At 47.5% G+C, this 22714-nt stretch overlaps 1 protein-coding gene across 1 annotated transcript in view; it reads right to left on the minus strand.

The window, feature by feature from the left end:
* Aff1 (ALF transcription elongation factor 1) overlaps window positions 1-22714 on the minus strand; it is a 157771-nt gene that overhangs the window by 70921 nt on the left and 64136 nt on the right. Inside the window, 2 exon segments of the mRNA XM_055594511.1 lie at window positions 1073-1939; window positions 2306-2426. Of these exon segments, the coding sequence (XP_055450486.1) occupies window positions 1073-1939; window positions 2306-2426 (988 nt within the window).

Genomic DNA, 22714 nt, shown 5'->3' on the forward strand with positions numbered 1-22714 from the left:
TGATTAGATGGGGGCTGGAGAGATGGCCCAGGAGTTGAGCACTGCCTGCTCTTCCAGGACCTGGATTCAATTCCCAGCACCCACAGCTCACAACCACCTGTAACTCCAGTTGCAGGGGACCTGACACCCTCACACAGACTCGTGCAGGCAAAACACCAATGCATATCAAATAAAAAATAAATTATTGAAAAGAAAGACAGACAGACATGGGATGTCAACCTCGGGCTTGCACAGGCACCTTCACCCTACACACACACACACACACACACACGCATATACTGGAATGCACACAGTCTACGTATATCCCATACACAAATACATACACCAATAAAATAGTGTTACTTTCAGACATTACATAAAACTGGGTGACTCAAAGGTCTTTGAGCAATGGATACGCAAGTCAGAATGTCAAGGCAACAGAAGGGACCAAACCACAGCCTTCTACAGAAACAGGTGAGATTTGGTTCATGTCACCCGAGCACGCACGCACTCAGGGCAGCCCCCGGGGGGGTGAAGTGAGGGGGCCTCAGGAGAATTGCTGTCTCCCCGGTACTGTGTGTGGAGTGTGATACATACATGCACCTGCATTACCAACCTTCTTAATCAGCCTGGTACATATCATCCATACCTATAGTCTGTAAAACGTTACTTGTATGCTATACCTTCTTTAAAAAAAAAAAAAAAAAAAAATCAAGAAAAAACATTTCTTCTACTCCTTCCTGTGACAATGGCAGCCTTGTGCGTGTGATAAGAACTGGGGTTCATGCACTATCACTGATACCTGAAACTGGTACTAAGTTCTCTAAAATTAAGATTAAGGGCTGGAGAGTTGGCACAGAGGTTCGGGAGAATTGGCTGCTTTTCCAAGGGGCTTGGGCTCAGTTCTCAACAGCTACAGTTACAACCATGTGTTAGTCTGCTTTTAGGGAATCTGATGCCCTCTTCCGGCCTCCTCAAGTACCAGGCATGCAGGTAGTGGGCACACACACACACACACACACACACACACAAAACAGCCAAGCACATAAAAAAATAAAAAAATAAAAAAGAGGCAAGAATTCCTGACACTCACCTCCACCGACTGCGAGGGCATCCTTAGTCTGGCCAGCTTGGCTTTGGCAGGCACTTTAAGGTCTGGTTTCTCAAAACTTTGCTGACCATAGTCCTCCAGTGGCGGCTTCAGCTCAGGGGACTCGGTGGGAGCCTGATCCTGACCGTCCATGGGCCGGACGTACGCCGTGGGCTTCTGCTGCATTGCAACACTTTTGGAGGGGAGGGGAGGGGGTGGAAATGTCTGACAAGGTGGTTGGGGGGCCACTCCGAGGCTGGTGACTGCCACCAAACTGTCGTGAGGAGTCTCTTTATCCTGGCCCTTCACCACCAGGTCCTTGGAAGACGTGGCTGCACAGTAGCTTTTACTGCTGGTGCCAGTGCTGTGAGCCTTGCTGGCTCCTTGCAGCCTGGAATGTACAGGTGACAAAGGGGTCACCGGGGATGGCAAAGAGACTGAGGGCGAGAGCTTCCGCTCCGGGGCCGAGTCTCCGTCAGCTCTGCGGTCACACGTTCTGGAACAATGGCCCTGACTGAGGCGATCCTGAGGCAGATGTGGGCCGTCGGGCGTACCGTAGCTTTTGGCATGGAGGCTTGGCACTGGTTCCATCCTTGGCTGTGCCATCTTTGGACTGTGGCTAATGTTGCTGACGGAAAGTGACCCAGGGGCGGAAGTGTGGGTAGGCTGGTGGTAGACGTGTGTGCGGAAGGAGCTGGGTGCCACGCTGCTGCCTCTGTCGTGGAAGGAAGGGTACCTCGGCTTCCCTGGCCTGTCTTCGGAGCCACCCAGGTGCGGGGGGCAGGACTTGGTGCTCAGGAACTCCTTCATCTCCTCATAGTCGCCTAGCATGTTCTGGATCCGGCTCGACAGCTCATCGCCTTTTGCAGTCTGCAAAACAGAAAGGCAGCAGACTTGAACACGGCAGGAACAAATCTAGGCAGAGGAATGAATGGCTAATCAATTATGCAATATATTGAGGAGGACCCCTCTCCAGTCAATGTGTAATACAGTGTTAGCTCGCTTCCCCACGGAGGAGCCTGCCGTGTTTCTAATTACAGGAGACTAAGGAAACCACACACTTTGGCAATTCTGACTAACAGTGTTCAAAGGGTTTTCAGACTTTGTTTTCAAAAACAACCCCTGGAGAAGTTGTTTTCTCGGCTGTGACTCCTGGCTGACCTCGGCGCCATGGAATAACGTTATCGTCAGGCTTAGAGCTGTGACTGGCCAGGCGGCCTCGCGCACTGGACGCACCTTGTAGGGCTCTGCGAACAGCGGGGCCTTCTCGGGGAACAGCACTTTCTCCTGGGGAGCTTCTTGGGTGCGTCTTTCCTTCTCTCTGATTCGAAGCAGGTTTCTATCTTCATTGTACAGGCTTTTCCAGATGCCACAAAGGAAAAAAATATATATATTACTATAAAGTGTCCACGTTTTATTGAGCGCAGAGTGTGGAAGGAGGCAAGAAAAAGTAGTGACAGCACGTAACTAAAGAACGTAGGGCCGGGACTGCAGAGATGGCTCGTTTCATGCGGCTCACGCCTGCGAATAAGCCAAGCTCCAAGTCTAATACCTCTCCTGGCCTCTATGGGTACCTGTGGGTGTGTGCGAGCACACTCACACCCACAAACCCACCCACCAAGTACAGACAAATCACTCTCTCTCACACACACATTTCAAAATAGAAAAGGATGAAGGAGAAAGAGACAGTGGGAAGAAGGAGCACTGGTAATCCCATTTAGCTTCATTCTCAGCCTGCTCCGGCAAGTGTCTTAGCATATAGACCCAGAAGGACGGCTTTCACTTATTTTAAATGTCAAGGATGATCAGTCCAATTATATGTCGGTTCTACACGCCAAGAGTGCCACACAATCAAATCTGAAGCACATAAAATGTGCCACGCCAGAGACAAATTCTCAAAGGAAGCCAATTTCAGCCACACCTAAGGCCCACTGTCGGTAACATGCCTGCTCCCTGCGGACACTCCTGGGTGAGGCACATTTTAGAGTGGAACAGTAGAAAGGGTTTGCAGACCCGCTTCTGGAGAACTGCTAAGACTTCCCTCCCGACTCTACTTGAATAGGCTGTTTCTATCTATCCAGATTTCAGACACCTCAGATGCCTTCTCCATTGCCCTCTGCTGTTCTTCACAGTTCCTCTTCCTCTGACGGGAGCCTGCAGGTCTCCCTGACTCAGCTTACTCCTAATTCAGCCTTCCTATCAAAGGACAGGTGGGACCTAGGGCCCTGATTCATGTGTCATTGTCCACAACTCAATTCGCAATCATCTGACGGTTCCTTGTGCTGGCTTTGGCAACAGAATTCCCTCATAATCTGGTTGGGATGCCACAGCTGTCCTGCAGGCCTATCACGGCTGCTCCACTTGGACACCCCTCATTGCCCAAGCATACCCTGTGAGAGCCGGGCCCTTCTAATCCCACTCAGATCTCCTCCTTCTGAGAGACAGCCATTCCTCCAGGACTGCCCTACTGGACGACTCTGTCAACCAGCCATCCTCAGACCAGAGCCTGCTCTAACCCTGGAAGTTGCTGCTTTCACTCCTATCACAAATCTCTCACCCCTCTCTCCCACCACCACATACACCATCACCAACTTTCAGTTTCCAACAGATTCGATGAATGAAATCTTCCCGATTTAAAGATGCCCCTCCCTCAAAACACATCATTGTCCTCACTCCCTTCAGCCTGTCCCCTTGAATATGAGTTCCATCAGAACAGAACCTCCCAGCTTCAATGTCTTGGTACCAAAATGTGATGCTTTGTATGGAAGGTTGGTTTTGTTTTGTTTTGAGGGGGGGTTGTTTTTTTGTTTGTTTGTTTTCAAGACCGGGTTTCTCTGTGTAGCCTTGGCTGGCCTGGAACCCAGATATCCACCTGCCTCTGCCTCCCTGAGTGCTGGGATCACAGGTGTGCGTGCGGCACTGCTCCCGGCTTCTCTGCATGGAAGTTAATAACATATTTTTGTATTAATGCACAGTCATTATGCTTGCAGTACTTATTTTTAAATTAAACTTCCTTTGGAAATTTTTTCTTAGGTTTAATGCTGGAAGAAATACGCAAAAGTAATTTAAGAAAACAAGTCAACTTAAAATTTTTCTATTTCTTTTAAACTGGGGAAAAGGAACAAACTATCAGATCGAATTTGATAGGACTGCTCGAGAATTTTCTACTTAAAACTAAGTGTGGTGGCTCACATCTGTAATCCCACTCAGAGGCTCAAGCTCAGGAGTTTGAGGCTAGCCTGGGCTACATAGTCACTTCCAGGCCAGCCTGGGCTAGGGTGAGACCCTGTCTCAAACATAAAAATTTAGAAAGAGTAACAGTAATCATATGCTTAGACCATTGTATCAAGCGTTAACTGAGCAGCAAGTTCTCAGCATCTCAACAGCGCCTGGTACCCCAGCTCTGGCCTTGGTGAGCTGTGCACACACGTGATGCACATAAATCTAGGCAGCCTCATGCACACAGAATAAAAATAATACAAGAGTCTTTTTTTAAAACAAACTTCATCTGGGTGTAGTGGCGCACATCATGGATCCTGGAATCAGGAGGCGAAGGCAAATAGGAGTTCTGTGAGTTCAAGGCCAGCCTGGTCTACAAAGCAAAAGCAGCAAGGGCTACACAGCAAAACCCTGTCTCGAAAAACAAGCAAGCAAGCAGGCAATGAAAGATTTTTAAAAATTTTTTAAAAGCCTTCAAAGATGACAGATATCATGAACTCAGAGCTGCAAAGGCCATTTTATGCTAGTTGACACACTCAAAGAAGATAAACTAAAATATAAATAAGAAACTAAAATATAAGCTGGACTGTAATCCCAGCACTTGGGGAGGTAGAGGCAGGTGAACCTCTGTGAGATAGAGGCTAGCCGGGTCTACAAATCGAGTCCAGGATAGCCAGGTTTACACAGAGAAACCTTGTCTTGAAGAAAAAACAAAACAAAAATAAAATATACTAAGATTCTTTTCTTATAAGAACAGGGATTGCCAGACAGTGTTACAAGGCACATGCTTTTAATCCTAGCACTTGGGAGACAGAAGCAGGTGGATCTCTGTGAGTTCAAGGCCAGCCTGGTCTACAAAGGGAGTCCAGGACAGTCAAGACTATACAGAGAAACCCTGTGTCCAAACACAACAACAAAAACCAGGGATCTTTCACAGGAAAGGGAATTGGGGTAGTGGATGGATTGAGGCATCGGGACCAGGTTTGACTAAGTAGCCCTGACTTTCCTGTAACTCTCTATACAGAGTGTCTGACCTTGAACTCACAGAGATACACCTGCCTTTGTCCCAAGTGCTGGTATTAAAGGGTGTGTCACCACGCCCAGACAATTCAGCCTTTTCTGCCTAGAGCAGCTTGACACTCTAATTCCTGTCCACCGCTGAGTGGTTCTGTGTTCTCCTTCTGGTTCAAATAGCCACTTGCCATTAGCATGCAACCAGGAAAGCACACAGGAGCACATGTCAGCACAAAACTTTGGGCCAGTTTGGTAGGGGCATGGGACCAACCTCTGAGCAACTTGAACCCCTCCTAAGCTCTTCCTCCCATGTGGCTAAACCAGACTGTAGCCAGAGCAGCCAGGCAGTGGGCACATGGCCCCAAACTCAACACACAGAGTTCTGCCCACCGTCCAGAAGTCCCTGCCTGTCCCAGCAAGACAGTCTGGGCTGAAAACAGAGGTGTGATGGAAGGACTGCCACCCACAGGCTGCCAATCACTCTTTTCATTTCCACATCAATTCCTCACGCAATTATCACTGAGCTAAGTTACACTGTGCACATAACAGCACGCCTCGGTCCCACCGGCATCAGGCAGGTCCCACCGTTCTCTGAGTTTTCAGCCTGAACTAATGACAACTAATGTACAGATAACCTTGAAAGCCTAACAAGGTCATTTTAAACAAGAACTACAACTCTAACTAAAACTAGAGAGCTTCCCACAGAAAAGAACAGGATTAAGTTACGGACTCTGGTTAATTAGTTAGAAGGGCAGGCAGGTGCACACCATTAATCCCAGCACGTAGGAGGCAGAGGCAAGTGGATCTCAGAGTTCCAGGGCAGCCAGGGCTACGTGGAGAGACCGCCCCCCCCCCCTCAGGAAAAATAAAAAATAATTAGAAGCGCATACCAAAATTTTACTGGCATACATATGTATCGCTGGGCCAGTCTCGTTTGAATGAGTTTAACTCACTATTGCTGCTCAACTGAAATGCTTAAAAGCTGTGAGGGGAGCGGAGACAGCATCCTGGCTGGGTCCCAGTGCAGACTGGGGACTCACTGAGGATGTCTGAAGTCTCTCAAGGAACCAGTTCACAGAGGCGCTCAGGCCAGGCTGGGAACCCATTCCAGGGTCTTGCCAACCATGCTGGGCAGGCTCTGGTCTGCTCCAGTCTTCCACTTCCAGACCTGCCGTAGCTGAAGTGTTCTTCCTGGAAATATTTTCCTAGCCCTTCTGAAATGAGGGGCAAGGTGAAATGGCACCCTCCTCGGCATGAGTGGAGACCCCTTCAGGGCACACCCGGGAGAGGGTGTGCAGTGTGGGAGGCACACACACCTGCAGTGTGCACACACAGCTCTGTAGAGACTTCACTCCCTGCCACCTTTATGTGAGTTCCAGGAAGTATGTGTTCTCACCCGCCAGCGAGCAGGATCCTTTCTTACTGACTGTAACTCTTGCCACTGGCAGTGCGCACACATATGGGATCATGGCTGGATTGGCACAAGTAATGACAAAGGACTACTCTCTGGCAATGTTTCTCTCCTTTGGCCTCTATGTGGTAATCGAACTCAGGCTGCCAGGCTTACTTGGCAGAACCAGTCCACAGCACCAGCCTGGAAGAACTTTTTTCTTTTTTTCTTTTTTTTCTTTAAGATTTACTTATTATGTATACAGTGTTCTACACTGCATGTCAGAAGAGGGCACCAGATTATAGATGGTTGGGAGCCACCATGTGGGTGCTGAGAATTGAACTCAGGACCTTTGGAAGAGCAGCCAGTGCTCTTAACCTCTGAGCCATCTCAGAGAACTTTTAAATGAGGGGATTTTGGGGAAACAGCAAAGGTCTCAGGAATTCTCACTATAATTACTGTTGAATAATTACAAGTTAACTAGGCTTTAATTAAAGGCAACCACCTCCCCCAGGAGAAGCTGACATTTAAACAGCACCAGGCAGAGGGAGGTCCTTGCTGATGGCCACAGCACTCTGCAATACCCCAGCCTCCAGTGAGCACTGGGGCAGATCACAGAGCCCCAGTCTGCAGGACAGAGGATGTGCCTGCCCGGTGAAGAGGAGTGCTGAGAACATCGGTGCTGGGGGCAGCGGCTATGGCCGGCCTCACCTTGCTGGCCCTCAGCCTGCAGTGTCCTGGGCATGTCACCTTGCTCTCCTATTTAGTTTTCAATAAAACCTGTCAATGCGAGATTTTTTTTTTTAAAGACCCATTTCCAAGTGGGGAGGGGGAGGGCGCGGGACAGAGCTCACAGACTGACTTTCTTATGAAGCCCTGGAAATCCAAGCCTGGCAAGGAAGCTTATGTTCTCAGTTGCTGGCAGAGCTGTTGGGATCTGTTACATAGGTGGTGTACCGAGAAGGTGTGCTAACTCATAATCCCTCTTAATTCCTTCGTTTCAAGGAGGTAGACGTCAACCGGGGTATTATTCCTGCCAGCAGAGCAACCTCAAAGCCACAAACTGCATGACTGGTTCAACCTAGACTTACAGGAAGCTGATTACAGAGGGATATACAGGGGACAGGTGCTCAGTTTGTAAACACTGAGCGACCATTGTCTTTAGAAGCTGCTGTTAAATTTTTACAAACTCAGGATCCCTTAGTAACCTCTGGACTCATAAGTTGTTTCTTCTATACTGAAGGACTCACACATGAATTTATTTCATGGACAGGCAATACAATAACCCTTTACCTAAGTTCCCAAGCCTGGGCCTCCATGCCACTCCACTCTTTCTGTCATCTGCACAGAAAGAGACACGGAGCCTCGAAGGGGTTGGAGTGACTGCATAAAAAAACAAGGACAAGCACAAGGGTGGAAGTGTTCCATACAGCCCCACCTGCAAAGGCGGATCCCTGCACAAACCCAGGGTTTCCTCCCGGAGACAGCTCTCAAAGCCACAGCCTAGCATCGCTACAATACTCTGCATCCTGGGAGTTCAACAGAAAGTACCGGTCCTTGCTGTGTCTAGAAACCAAAGGGAAGTCTGGGATTCATGCTCCCACTAGCTGTAAAGGGCAAGGAAGCTACCTGTGCAGTGGTACTGATTGAGAAAGAGGGACACAGAAGGCTTCTGTGACAAGCCCTCCCCCCCCAACCCAAGTCACAGCCCTAGACAGGAAGCCAATGAAGAGAACTCTTAAACATTGTGACAATGATGCTGGAGCGTAGCTTTGCACAGTTGATAGCTTCAGGCAGGGGTGCAGGTGGGGAAGGACTCAGTTTTCTTTGCCAGGCTGGCCACCCGGAGTTTGACCATGCTCTAATGAGTATACTGGCAACACAAATTGGACTTGTTTTTGCTTGTTTTTCTTTCATGTCGAAGGGGGGAGGGGATAACAAGGTGGGGAGGGGATCTGAGATAATGGGAGGAGATTGTGCTCTATTCCAGAGTTCACTGTGTGAGGTTTCCCAAGTGACTGATAATTTTTAAATTAAATTAATTTGTTTGTTTGTTTGTTTGTTTGTTGTTTCAAGACAGGGTTTCTCTGTGTAGCCTTGGCTGTCCCGGACACATTTTGTAGCCCAGGCTGGCCTTGAACTCAAAGTAATCCTCCTGTCTCTGCCTCCCTGAGTGCTGAGACTATAGGTGTGTGCCACTGTGCCCGGCTTGATCAATAAAAATATTATGAAAAAAAATCCTCCATTCCCAAAGAGAAGGGGGGAAAAAAGGAATACATCAAGCCACCCTTGCACTAAACTCCTAACAAATCTAAGCTAGAAGAGAGATGAAGGAAGCTGTCTGCAGGCCTCACAGTGCCAGGGTCCTGTGAGAGCACTCACGCGTGAAGATCCCACACTGCAGAAGAAAAACAAGCCAGCTGAGGCGGACTCTAACCCAGATGTCCTCATTGGCAGAACCTGTACTCTAACTCAGTTGAAAAAAAAAAAAGTCTGAATAAAGCTTTGGAAACCTAAAACATGCAGGGTGTGCTGGAGAGGTGGCGAAAATCCTGAGAAATTTAGCTCAGGATTTAGTTCCCCACACCCTCAGTACAGTGGTTGAGCCAACCCCATGCTGGGCCTGTCATGGCACATTTACTCAAAGGCTTCTCCTTGGGGGATGGAATGTGTCGCAGGGGAGTTAAAGTACTGAGAAAACCCAACTCTGCAAGCATGGGGGTGGGGTGGGGGTTCCCCTTCTCTTTCCTTAGCACAAAAAACGGAAATAGCAGAGGGAGTGAGGAAAGAGCCGCACAGAGGCCCAAGCGGGACTGGAGACTGGGCAGCATGCTGGCTCCAGGATCATCTAGCTGAAGAGGCTTCTTCCAGGCCACAGCTCACAGGCTTGCCACCAAACTAGGTTAGTCAAGCAGGACTGCCGAGTGCCATTCGCGCTGCCATGGCAACCCAGGGCACACAGCGCTGCCTTGAACAGCTGACTAGCCATCCATCACCCCTGAGTGCTCACTCCACGTCTGCCTTTCTCGTCAAGATGTCACCAGCTCCCTCGAGAATTAATGTTCCAAGTTTTCATTCTCTCGTCAAGATGTCACCAGCTCCCTCCAGAATTAATGTTGGAAGTTTGAATTCCTCTTTGGAGAGTAGAGGTTGTGATCTTCTGCCATACATTTCTGTCATAGCCAGGAAAGGAGGAAGGAATCGCCTAACTGGAATCAGGCTTACTATTTTAGAAGCTCTATGCCGTTCTGCTTTGAACATACAAATGGAAGCAATTTATAAGACTCACAACTTCCAGCCACCTTGGCGTATAAAACAGGGATGAATATTTGTGTCACAAGGGGATAGAAACAGGACCTCTGTGGGTTCTACCACGTGACATCCAAACACTGGGAACAGTCCTGCTGAGCTTACACTTATCTTTTGCCCTTTGTCTCCATTCTTAACACCCAATAGCTTGGAAACTTTTTTTACACATTGGTTTTTATAAGAAATGTCAACACAGTTTAAAGGTACATTAGTTTGCCATTAAACTGTATTTCTCTAAATGTTGTTTAAACACAAGAAAGCTGCATGTTGTGAAGACAAAATAAGTGTTGCTTCCAAATATAAAGACTAGTGCCCACCTCATTTCATGTGTGTGAAAAGAATGTGCAACAGGCTCTCTCATAATAAAAATCACTCAGCTAAATCTTCCAAGGTTTTTACTCTTAATAACCCTCTCATTACCTAAAACAGGACAGAAAAGGGGTGGGGAAGAATAGAAAAATCCTGAATCAAGGGGGAGTTGTCCTCAAACAGTCTTAGAACCCAAATTGATATTTCAAAAAGAAGAAGAAGAAGAGAAGGAGGAGGAGGAGGGGGAGGAGGAGGAGGAGGAGGAGGAGGAGGAGGAGGAGTCAGTGCAATGACTATAGATATCCTATCACTTATTTTCCTGGGGCAGAACCCAAGACTCTCCCAGCTACCCAATTCTGTTTGTCACAGATGGCTCGGCTTCATTGTGATGTATTAGCCCCGGTTCACAAAATTTAAATCAGTCTTGAAAATACTGCTCACATAACCTCTTGCCCACTCACTCTCCTCTGAGGGTAATACATGATAGAGAAATTCAGATTCTTGTTACACATCATAAAGTTTCTTTTACGACTCGGAGGAGCTTTGCATACCTCAAGATCATGCTGCAAGTTTTAAACTTATAAAGTTGAATGAAAGTCATACCAATTCTAATGAGGCGGCATGTCCATTTACCTTCCAAAAGAACCCGCCAGTTGTTTCTACACAGGTCCTAATGCTCCCTGGAACACAACCCATGATACAAGATGGCTGACTGCTAATGTGGTTCCCAGCTTTGTGCCTGATGTGGAAGGGCACATCTTTGCTGCTGTCACTTGGGAGGCAGAGGCAGGATAGCCTGGTCTGCAGAGCAAGATCCAGAACAACCAGGGCTACCTATAGAGACCCAGTCTCAAAAGTAAATTTAAAATAAAGTTTTGTTGCAACCTTCTTTTCAAAAAAAAAAAAAAAATTACTCATATACTATTTCTATTTCGACAGACAGAAACACACACACACACACACACACACACACAGGGCAAAATTAATCTTGAGGAAATAATATTATTGTTATTTTGCAAGCTCCGAACACTGGGCTCAGCCCGATTGTTACTGAATAGTTTTAGCTTCGTGTGTCTGAAGAAGCCAAAGCTCATTCATTGCCTACAGTAAACCAGAGAACACCACCCAAAGTCCAGGTGCCAGGGCTAGTGTCTGTAACCCCCTTGCTTCTCCTCAGAATACGTGTGGGCATCCTAATCTGCAAGTAGGAAAGCTATTACCTGCCTTTTTATTACGATGCTTTAAGTGTGGACGGGGAAGCAGCACCCAGCAGAGGCCAAGAGGAGAAGAAAAGATGGGAGAGCCAATACACAGAAGATCAAGTGTCTGCCTTCCAAAAACCAGTGAAAGTGAAAAAACAGGGCTGCAGCAACGGCCCAGCAGTTAGAAGCACCAAACACTGGCTTAACCGGCTGGAACTCTAGTTCCAAGGAACCTGACACCTCCAGCCTCCCTAGACACCGGGCACACACACAGTACTCACACAAGCATGGAGCCAAAGCCACTCTACACAGCAAAAATAATCTTAAGTCAAAACAAAACAAAAAAACAAATACTGAGCTAGAGAGATGGCTCACTGAGAACATCCAATGCCCTTGGTTGGTTGGTTGGTAGGTTGGTTGGTTGGTTGGTTGGTTGGTTGGTTGTTGGTTTTTCGAGACAGAGTTTTTCTGTGTAGCTCTGGCTGTCCTGGACTCACGTTGCAGACCAGGCTGGCCTCAAACTCCCAGAGCTCCACCTGCCTCTGTCTCCCAAAGGGCTGGGATTACAGGTGTGCACCACCTTACCCAGCTTCCAATGCTCTTACAGAGGACCAGGTTTGGTTGCCAGCAACCACATAGTGGCTCACAACCATCTGTAACTCCAGTTCTAGGAAGCCCTGACCTCTGTGGGTACCAGGCATGCACAAATGTGGGCAAGACACTCATGCACAATAGAGTAAAAATAAATAATAATATATAATAAATAATAATCTCCAAAGTAACAACAGTAATGGCTGGGTAAGGCTTCCATGCCCATAAGAACCACTACAGCACACTTGTAAAAAGTGATAGCTTGTCACCTCAAGTTTTGGCAATTACAGAAAATCCTTTCTCTGCAAAGGGCTCCCTCATCACAGGGTTCTGCCTGCTAGCATCCTGTGAGATGACGTCATCTGACCTGGGCACTGTGGCGCACACCACCGACCGCAGCACTTGGGAGGCAGAAGCAGGAGGATCTCTGAGTTCAAGGCCAGCCTGTGATACAGAGTTCCAGGCCAGGCCAGGGCTACGTAGTAAGTCTGTCATTAAGAAGAACCTGTCTTCCCCACCCCCAACCACTCACTCCCCCTCAAAATGACAGTGCTCACTCCGGCAGACTGTGCCACTGGTGCTGGCGCTGGCCTCATATGACTGTGCCGTTCTTCTCACTGCTCACCTCGAAGGGCAGTACTGCACAACTTAAAGACGCCAAGGCTGACTGAAGCTGGCCTCGCTACAGTCCCAAACTGAAAGAGTCCTGTCTGGGGTCACAACTAAGAAAGAATGGAGACAAACGACCTTAAAGCCCTATTATTTTTAAACACGTAGAGCACTGAGCCTGCCGATTCTCATCCGGAGAGGCAGGCTAATAGACAACGCTTGAGTGCTGAACCCGATGTTCAGGCGAGGCACTGTGTGTACTTCCTCGCTTGGATATTGAGACGGCCAGCTGCAACCCTGGGCTACCCACCTCCGCAGCGCTACCTCCCAGACCTTTGAAACTCCTAAATCTGATCTTGCGCTCTCTCTTTCTCTCTCTCTCTCTCTCTCTCTCTCTCTCTCTCTCTCTCTCTCTCACACACACACACACACACACACACACACACACACACACACGCCCTGAGGCCCTAGGCTCCTACAGGACTGCAGCTGCAAACATGACCTCCTGCAGGGATCTGGGCACCCAGTCTCTTGGCATCACCTCTCCAAGCAAGGCTTCAAAAGCTGGGAGGGAGGAGAGCCCAGCTCTGAGCTGCTCCTTGGGTACCCCTCATTATCACGCTACATCTGCTCTCTGTGTTGACAGCTGCCTGAACTAGACAGACTCTAGATGTGCCTAGGGTTGTCTTGTTATCCTAAGAGCTCTCTGAGGACACAGACCCCTCCTGAGGGGGCTCCTCGTAGCACAGTGCTAGCAGAGTGCCACTTAACCCATCATTTCTGACGGGGGTGATTACAGTCAGACATCACTCAAACCACTCAGAATTCTGCGGAATTCTGACACTCTGTAAGACTGTGAGTCACTGTCTGATACCTAAAATGGATTTTGCCAGCAGATTGTTGGGCCCGTGAAGTGACTCAAACCTAAGACGCTGACATCACCCTTCCCAGAAGTGCCAGAGAGCAACTGAATAGCACTGTGTGCTCTGGGAGGAAGCTGCCGGTTTACCAGGCTTGCTCATCATAAACTGTATTGTACAGAGGGGCGGGGGGGGGGGGGATACTCCAAGACTCAGGATAATTGTTGCATGTTATTTTAGCGGTAGAAAGAGGGCTCTGCATTTAACGGCACTTGCTGTCCAGCCTCAACACCCAAGTTTGATTGATCCTCAGAGACTCTCGTATGTTAGAGGGAGGACAGACCTCCATATGGTACTGCGGTGTATGTGTGTGCACCTACAAACATACATGATAGCTGGATAGATAGGCAGGCAGGCAGGCAGACAGAGGAAGAAAGAAGTAATTCTGGAATTATGTCTAGGACTAAAACTTCAACGACAAAAAATGTCACCCAAAAAACTCAATACAGGGAATAAGACAGAAGACATAAAATGATGTGAGAAATTAGATAGGAGCAATGGAGTTCCGCCCATTGCCAGGTGCCCTCTGACTTCACTTGTGTGGTCAAAGTCACTTGGGTGGCTGGAAGTTACAGGCAGCAAGTCTAAAACCCAGGGCTACAGAGGAAGGGACACACAGCTTGAGTGCCTCCTGAGGAGGTTATTCATGGTGTGCCTTCCATCTACACTGGGCCACACTGCCCCCACCACTCACATCAGGATACTACTCAACATTCTGAGCCTGCCCGTAAGGCCCCATTCCCAGCACATTCACCTTAATTGCCACCTCTTAGACCCAGCCTTCTCCCGAACGCCACAATGGCCTTTTCAGGCCTGAAACAAGTCCAGCCGTGCCCTGTCTGGACGCCCTGTGCCTGGAACCCGCTCTCTTCTCACCCATATCTCCTGTCCTAGATCTGCACAGGGCTCTCCTCACAGCAGAGGCTCTGCCTAGCCCTTCACCTCGCTTCATCTCTTCCAATTACTATCTAAAATTAGCATGCCCGCTACCTTATCTACTAGCGATCCTGTAACACTCAGGCCAGCACTGATGTCTACATGAACACTGGGCTATGCGAACTGCCGCTCTCCCCTCTGCGCTCAGCTGTAAATGGGTTTGCTTTCCTTAAAAGCAAACAGAACGCCTGTACTTTGAAAGGGTGCATTTTCAAAAGATAATTTTGTAAAACAGGCAGTGACAGACATGATTCTCTAAATGTTCAGTATATCAAAAAGTATTCAAGTGCCAGCCAAACAGGACTAGAGAAAAACAAATGCATTCCCAAATTCATCTTGGAGATCATGAGACTGAACTCTAGCAATTGGGCGAACAGATGAACATTTTTTTTCTTGGAAGAAATTATTCAGAGGCAAGTACATGCTGTTGTTGTTGTAAAACTAATTCTATAGACTATTAAAAAATTAAACAGGCTAAATACTAAGGGATGAGTATTTTTTTGAGACAGGGTCTCTCTATAAAGTCCTGCCTAGCCTCGAACTCCTTATGTGTATGAATTTCCAGGCTGGCCTCGGACTAGGATAGTCTCTCTGCCTCTGGAATGCTGGGATTAAAGGTGTGTGACCCTATGTCAGGCCTATTTTTAAAAGCTATTTCTCACCTAATAATTAATTCCAGAGAATTACAAACATACACCAAGCTGAAGAGGCCCCTCCCGCACAACACTTGGAACACACAGGAGTTGCCAATTCAAAGGAAGAGTCCCTCCCAAAAAATGAACTTCCAACACACATTCCAGAAAACCAATTGCACCACATCCAGTGAGGAGAAGTGTTTGACTTGAAGCCAGCGTGCCAGCAGAGCTTCAGCCAGGACAAAGGCTCAGCACGGAGCCTTGCTACCCAGCAGCAGAAAGCAACAGGAAAGAAGGAAAAGCCATGTCCGTGCACTGATAACAGTGAGGAACAATGGGGTACCAAGGAAACTGGCCTGGGGCTCGTGGATAAAGTGTGAAGAAACACTGCATCTTTATCAGCATGCAGAGACCCAGCAAAACATTTTTTTTCAATCACTGAATAAACATCAGCTGCAGCCACAAAACTGATAGGGTTATCCTAGTCTGCTCACAGAACCCCATCATGGAGGGACAAAGGAATGCAAGGGTCCTGCACCCCCCAAACAGCACAAGCTCTCGTAGAAACCAGGGTCAACTCGACAGAGCTAATGCTACTGTCTTCTGTGGGTACAAAGGTACTAAAAAGAGAAACTTGTTATTTTAGTCAGGCTCTGGCCAAACACAGGGGCTCAGCACAGGGCGCTTGATCTTATTTGCATGCTATACAAAGCAGAGCAGAGAACAAATTATCCAGAGATGTTTTACAGGGATCATCAGTGATTCTTTTCTCTGCGCCCTGGCTTACATTTACCTCTCCCTTCGGTAATCTAATTACCCACGACACACATGTGAAAGCTAGAGGTGGTCTCTATCCCACCTCAGTCACCTCCAGGAGAAAGGATGGGGACACTGTTAGGGAGAAGGCTGGAAACATGATGGACGCGTGCTTCGCATGGCCACAGCGACAATTACATGTTTCTAAATATTCTCGGTTCATCATAGGCCCAGCTCACCCCCCACCACCCAGTGTAATTGGCATCTATCTCCTTAACAAAGCTAAGCAGTGAGTTACTGTTTTTCTGGAGCCGTCTCCCTTCATTTACCCTCTGCTATGTGGTATTGTGGGCTTCACACAGCTTGCTAGGATTCCTTGGGCTGGATTTTGGCCCAAGCAGTCACATTTTCATGCAGAATATATTATCCTTTCCCAAGTACAACCCATGGGCCATTCCCTTGCATAAAACAAGGGGTGTTTATTAATCTCAACGAAGCAATCTACCTTTGTCACTAAGAAATTAAAATCTGAAAGCTCATGACTAGAGAACAGGTGCATCGAGGCTCCTGAGGCGGAGACTAAGATTTTGATGGTGTGTTAACAGCCATGCTTCATCTCTGTCAGAAAAACAGAGGCTTAAACATGTCATACATGAGCAACACGCAAACATGTGAAATTATCAATGTGCTCCAATAAAAATTACTTTAGGTATGATTATAGAAAATACTTGTCTTTGAACACAACGACACCTTGAATATTACCCACATCACTTAAGCTTATTCAGGCGCATGAATAAGTGTGTCCATAGTTTCTTTCCTGTACTTTAATACTTAAGTCTCAGAGTGACAGAAATCCTACTTATTTTCAGGAAATACTGAATGTGTTGCCTGCCAGACCTACGGATGTAAGATTCTACACCCTGCAGAGACACACAAAGAAAGAAAAGAGCTGTGCTGCAGTCGAGGCTGGTTGCAGTGTTGAGGCCCGAGGCAGCCCCGGGGAGCCTGGGTGCCACAGTGCCCCGTGCAGACATCTGAACTGGGTCTTGAAAGATGAGGACAAGTTTCCAGGCAGGGAAGGGACCACATGACCTGGAGCAAGCAATGTGAAGAGTGATCATTCACCAGGAACTGTTTGTACATACCTCACCCCAACCCCCACCTCACATTTCTCACGGATGGAAATTTGTGGGAATGACAGCTCCTTACAAACACTCACTCTTCTATGACACCCTAATTATTTCCCAGACCAGCAACCCACCACCACCACCTGCAATCTTCTCCAGCCACAAGCAGTGACCTCAGCTAACGGCACATTCTGCAACTGAACTGGGGACGAACAGAGTGCGGACAGGTGGAGGTCAGAGTTAAAAAGGAAATCAAGTTAACTGGGGCCTCAGCTGACCACACAAAAACAACCATTGCTATAAAGCCCCCTTTCTCCAATGCTTAACAGGTACCTCTGGGCGATGAAAGGCTCAGAGCTGGGCCCTAGGAGCAGACAGTGTTACTCAGAGCCTTGCTGTGCAAACGGGGATGCAATTCCTACTGCAAATAATTTTATGCTCTTTTGTTTGCGTGTTTTGTTTTTCAAGACAGGGTTTCTCTGTGTAGCCGTGGATGTCCTGGAACTCACTCTGTAGACCAGGCTGGTCTCAAACTCACAAAGTTCTGCCTGCCTTTGTCTCTGGAGTGCTGGGACTAAATAAAGGTATTCGCCTCCACTGCCCAAGTGCTGCTTTTTTTTATTTTTTATTTTTTTATTTTTAACTGTATAGGTGTTTTGCCTAATGTCTGTGCGCTGTGAGTATACAGTGCTGCACAGGCCAGCAGAGCGTATCAGATGCCCTGGAATTGGAGCTATAGATTGTTGGTAGCCATCTGTCACGTGTGCTGGGAATCAAAAGTGGGCCCCATGGAAAAGCAGCCACTGCTCGGAAAATGCTAAGCACCTCTCCGCTTGTGGTTTCTTTTAGGTTCACTTTAAGACTTTTCATTTTTAAAAAGCAGGCATTGCTTTGTAAACAACTTCCTCTGGAATATTCTGTCTTGTTGTAACATTCCTGACTTGAAGGAAAAGGCCATATTGCTATCTCATCTAAAGTTCTTCCTCTCGCCCCCTTATTCCCAAAGAAAAGCAAGGCAGGGCTGTGAGGTAGGAAGGAAGCCATGCTGGCCTAGGGTCCTGGCACCTCTTACCATGTGATGGCCAGATGCGGCTTCCCCACCTTCAGTATCTCCTGTGCTTACCTGGCACCTATCAGTGGATCCAAAGCCTGGGGTTTGGGGAGGTGGGAGGGAGCGCTAGAGGAAGTAGGAAGACACGTGATGACAAAACCAGCCTAGTCGTTGGCTCTGGCTGAACCTTAAGGAGGGGAGTGAATTTGATACTACACTAAAATCCTTTAGATAGGGTAAAGTAACTGGCAGAGGCGGGAGAAGGAAGTGGCAGGGCTTGAGAAAGCCCATCTGTGATGGAAACTGGCAAGGCCCAGGGAATCCCCTAGCCCTACAGCAGCAGACGGTTTTGGAAAATGTGAAGAATCAAGACAACTACCCACTTTAAAAAAAAAAAAAAAAAAACAGGGCAGAATTCATGTTTCCAAAGGTCTGGTGGAGACCACACTGGTAGGTCGGAATGACTTTAAAGAGCCCGTGTCCCGAGTTGATAACCAGGGTTACAGAATTGAACCTCATCTCCAAGGTGGAGCACGCTGCCTACACCCCAAGCACCTCCTGCCGTGGTCTGCACCTTCTCCCCTCCTCACCATCAACATCGTGGGCCACCCTCAGTCCCTGGCCCCTGCTTCCCTCACAACCCAGGAGAGTCAGAAATTCAGCTGCTCCCTCACAGTGAAGTCGCTGAGAAACGGCTGGAATGTTTATGAAGCGGAGAGTAACAGAAAGAGACAGGTGACAGCAATCAGATACCTGACTGACAAATTACAACTTGCCCAACTTCAGCTATCGGCTCCCGGTTATCTGGAGACCCGCCCCAGGTGGCCTGGAAGGGATCTCCTATATTAGCTCATCATGGCCCTAAGGGAAGGCTCTGGGGAACAAGCCCTGAGCTCAGGAATCAAAGGCCCAACTTAGGCAGAATGACAACATCCACTGATCCCCTGTCCTTCCCCGAGGCCCTGCCTGCTCACAGCTTCAGTAACACAAGTCTGACAGTGACACACCCACAGCAAAGCCACCTCACCATTCCTGGAAAAAATTCTGTTGTGTTTTTCGTGCAGACACTGAACCCAGCGCCTTGAACATGCTGGCCAAGTGCTCCCCCCACCACTAAGCCACACTCCAATCCTCCCTTTATTTATAATTTAGAATTTGAGAAAACGCCTCACAAGTTTTCATGGCTGGACTCCGAAGCCCAGACTGGCCTTGAACTCACAATGATTCTACCTCGTTCTGCCAAGAGGCCCAGCAATGAATCCATTCCTGAAGTGGCATTTCATGTGCATTTGCTGTTGTGAGTATTAGATAGGCTCTGTGTCTTTACTGGAGAAGGGTTAGTTAAAAAGAAAATAATGATAATAATTAATATTAATAATAGACTTTGAAGTGAGACTCTTCAGTTTTCTTTACAAGCTCTTATTGCTCTACCTCAGAGGGAATTTTAGCTGTCACAGTCATGGAAAATAGTTTTAGAACTATGTTCACTAAATCCTAAAAGAGTCAAAATTGCCAGTAACTTAGGGATGGCTAAGTGGTTCAGAGGACTGGCTACTCTTCCAGTGGACCCAGGTTTGAGTCCAGGCACTGCAGGTACGGGGGTTGGAGGCCCACTTCTGGTCTCCTCTGGCATGAGGCAAGCGCATGCCAGACAAAACACCCAAACACACAAAAAGAAATACTGTTTAAAAAATTCCACTATATGATGAGTCTTCCTCTAGATTAAAACATAACAGGCACAAGAATTCTCAGTAAAAGAGAAACCAGGTAAAGAAAATGTCCCAATTCTAAGAGTTCTAAGACCTCAAGAATCCACCCAGAGGACCCTCAACCTACAAGTAAATTGGCAGGTGGGTGGATGGGTGCATGGGGTCTGTTAGGAATAATTTATAAAGTCACGAATATTGTTTGTGTTTATTTTGTTGTCATTATTTGAGACAGGGACTAACTATGTAGCTTTGGCAGTCATCCATCTCAGAGACCTGCCAGCCTCTGCCTCCTGAGTGCTGGGGTTAAAGGCATGCAAAGCCACACCACAATCACTGTATTGCTTTTAAAAGCAGAAATAACACCATTCAAGGGGAAAAATTATAAGTAGGTTTGCCCTTTGCTCTGTCAAAACATTCCAGTACATTTTAAGGTTTGTGCCTCTTTGCATATTTTAGGAGGGGAAAAAAAAAAACCATACTCCTGAACTTTAACTAATGATATACATGCTAAGATATTTAGAAAAAGTACATGACATAACAATTTAAACAAGTATTAAAAAAACAAGAAAGAAATACATTAATGGTAGGCTACTGTGACCAAGACATGAAATCACTCTAAGAACATGTCGTCATAACTTTATCTTGTGAGCTCATTCAGCTTTTCTGAGTGTTTGGAATTTGTAGCAACCAGGATAAAGACTGAGGCTGCCTGGGGAGGCCTCAGGCAAGGTGCCATGACTGTGCTCTCTAGACCCTGCTTGCAATTCACCCTAATTTTATCAGAAAGGAGCGCTGTGGAGGCACGAGCCAGTCCACCAGAATTTACAGTGAATCTACACAAGGAAAGAAAACCTTAGCCCAGAACTGGCGAGTGAGCGCTGGTCAGGCAGTAAAGCGGGCTGGGCGTGTTCGGTGTCTGCGATCATCACCCTAACCGGGCCCTGACCTAAAGGCTTGAAAAGCTTGCTCTGGCTTGGCTTCGGAAATTCTGTCTGTGTTTGATAAGGGTCTCGCTGAGCGCCCCAGGCTGGCCTTACAGCACTGACAGCCCTGTCTGAGCTGCACTGGGACCACCATGCTTGGCTTTGCTTCGGGCGCAGCTCCCCTGGGAAACAAACGACGCAGAACAGAGCCTGACTTCACTTTCCCTTGTTGCCCTACGCCAATCTTGTTTTTAAAAGTCATTATTTCTTTTTTTTTTTTTTTTCCCCTACTTGGGAATTAGGTGCCTGTGAGACTTCAGAAAATTAATCCCTTCTGGCTCACGCCCTATTTCTTCACCTCCTGGTTTAATGCCGCTGAAGAAACCATCAGAATTGCATTTCCTTCTTCAAATTTCAAAGGGTTTTACCTGCAAGCCCAACACACACACACACACACACACACACACACACACACACACACACACACCCCTACCTAGTGAGGTTGGTCTTTAGGAACCTGTGAGGTCTACAGGTCTACAGTTCTATTTGTCTAGCTTGTGTCTTATCTGCTATCCAGCCAACAAAAGTCCCTATTTTTAAATATCACTTCATACAGGCCCTGCCTTTCAAAAGGCCAAAGCTCACATTACAAATTACTCCTATAGAAATATTCTCCCAGCCTGGAAAGATGGTTCAGTGTGTAAGAACACAAGGATCTGGGTTCAAATCCCCAGTACCCATATAAAATGCCGTGTGTGGCTGTGAGTGCCATCACCCTAGCACAGGAGGGATGGGGTGACAGGCTGCTCCTGAGAGCTTGCTGGCAGCCGGCCCTGTTGAAAATGGCGAGCAAGTCTGTGGGAGACCCTGTCAGGGAGAAAGGAGAGATGGAGGAGGGTGGCTGAATTAAAGGGAGGAGCTGCTCACAGCCGCACTTTAAAGTGCTCTCCTGCCTAAAGTCATATATAAATCACCAGTGACACCTGACCAGACTATTGCGGTTTCCTTCATCAATGGCAACAGCAGAGGCAACTTCTACTGCTCTCTGGTCTCCACAAGGATGGTATGGTGCCTGGCAAGTGGTTCAGGAGCCGCCGGCCCTTCCATCTCATGAAAACCTACAGCCCTGAATTAAGTTCTGAAAAATAGGACGAGGTCTTCCAAATTTGAGGAAAGCATTCTAGGAAAAGGCTGTCAAAACTTGACAGCCTCATCTGAACAGAAGCCATTGCACGTGCTGCTGTTCCTAGCACCCACACGGCGACTCACAACCATCTGTACCTAGGGATCTGATGCCCTCTTGCTACCTTCCCCGGCATCAGGAACTCACTGTGGCGAACACACTTGCAGGCAAAACACCCGGAACACATAAAACTAAACAGAAATAAAAATGAATCTAAAACGTTTGTTTATTTATTTTTAATTCTCAAAGAATTATCAGCAAAGACTAACACTAACAATCAATCCATTGCACAGACAGACAGACAACCACAGGACAGACTTTGATGGTGGCTATCCCGCAGAAAAAATGAGTACTTTGGGGAGGGGTAAAGAATGAAGGTCTATGGAACTGTCCCTCCGCCTGTAAACCGAGATGAAGCAGGCATTAAAGAAATTATTCCTGCAGAGCTTCTCAAAGACACAGTCCTATACAACAGGTCACTAGAGACAGAGGCCAGGACAGGAGAGAGGCAGCATCTGTGTTCAGCCACCACGCTGGGGGTTGGGAGGCAAGAGGGTGGCAAGTTTAAAGCCTGCCTCGGCTACCAAGTGTCTTCAAAAGAGAAGAGGAAGAACTGTTCCTGGCATCTATGCATCAGAAACATTCATCAAAGGGCTAGATGAATGGCTCAGCAATTACAAGTACTGATTGTTCCTCCAAGACCCAGGTTCGAGTCCCAGGCCCAACAGCATGCTCAGCCTCTCTAGTTCTGGGGATCCAATG

Source organism: Psammomys obesus, unplaced genomic scaffold (genome assembly GCF_907164565.1).
Source record: "Psammomys obesus unplaced genomic scaffold, mPsaObe1.curated_primary_1811, whole genome shotgun sequence".
NCBI lineage: Eukaryota > Metazoa > Chordata > Mammalia > Rodentia > Muridae > Psammomys > Psammomys obesus.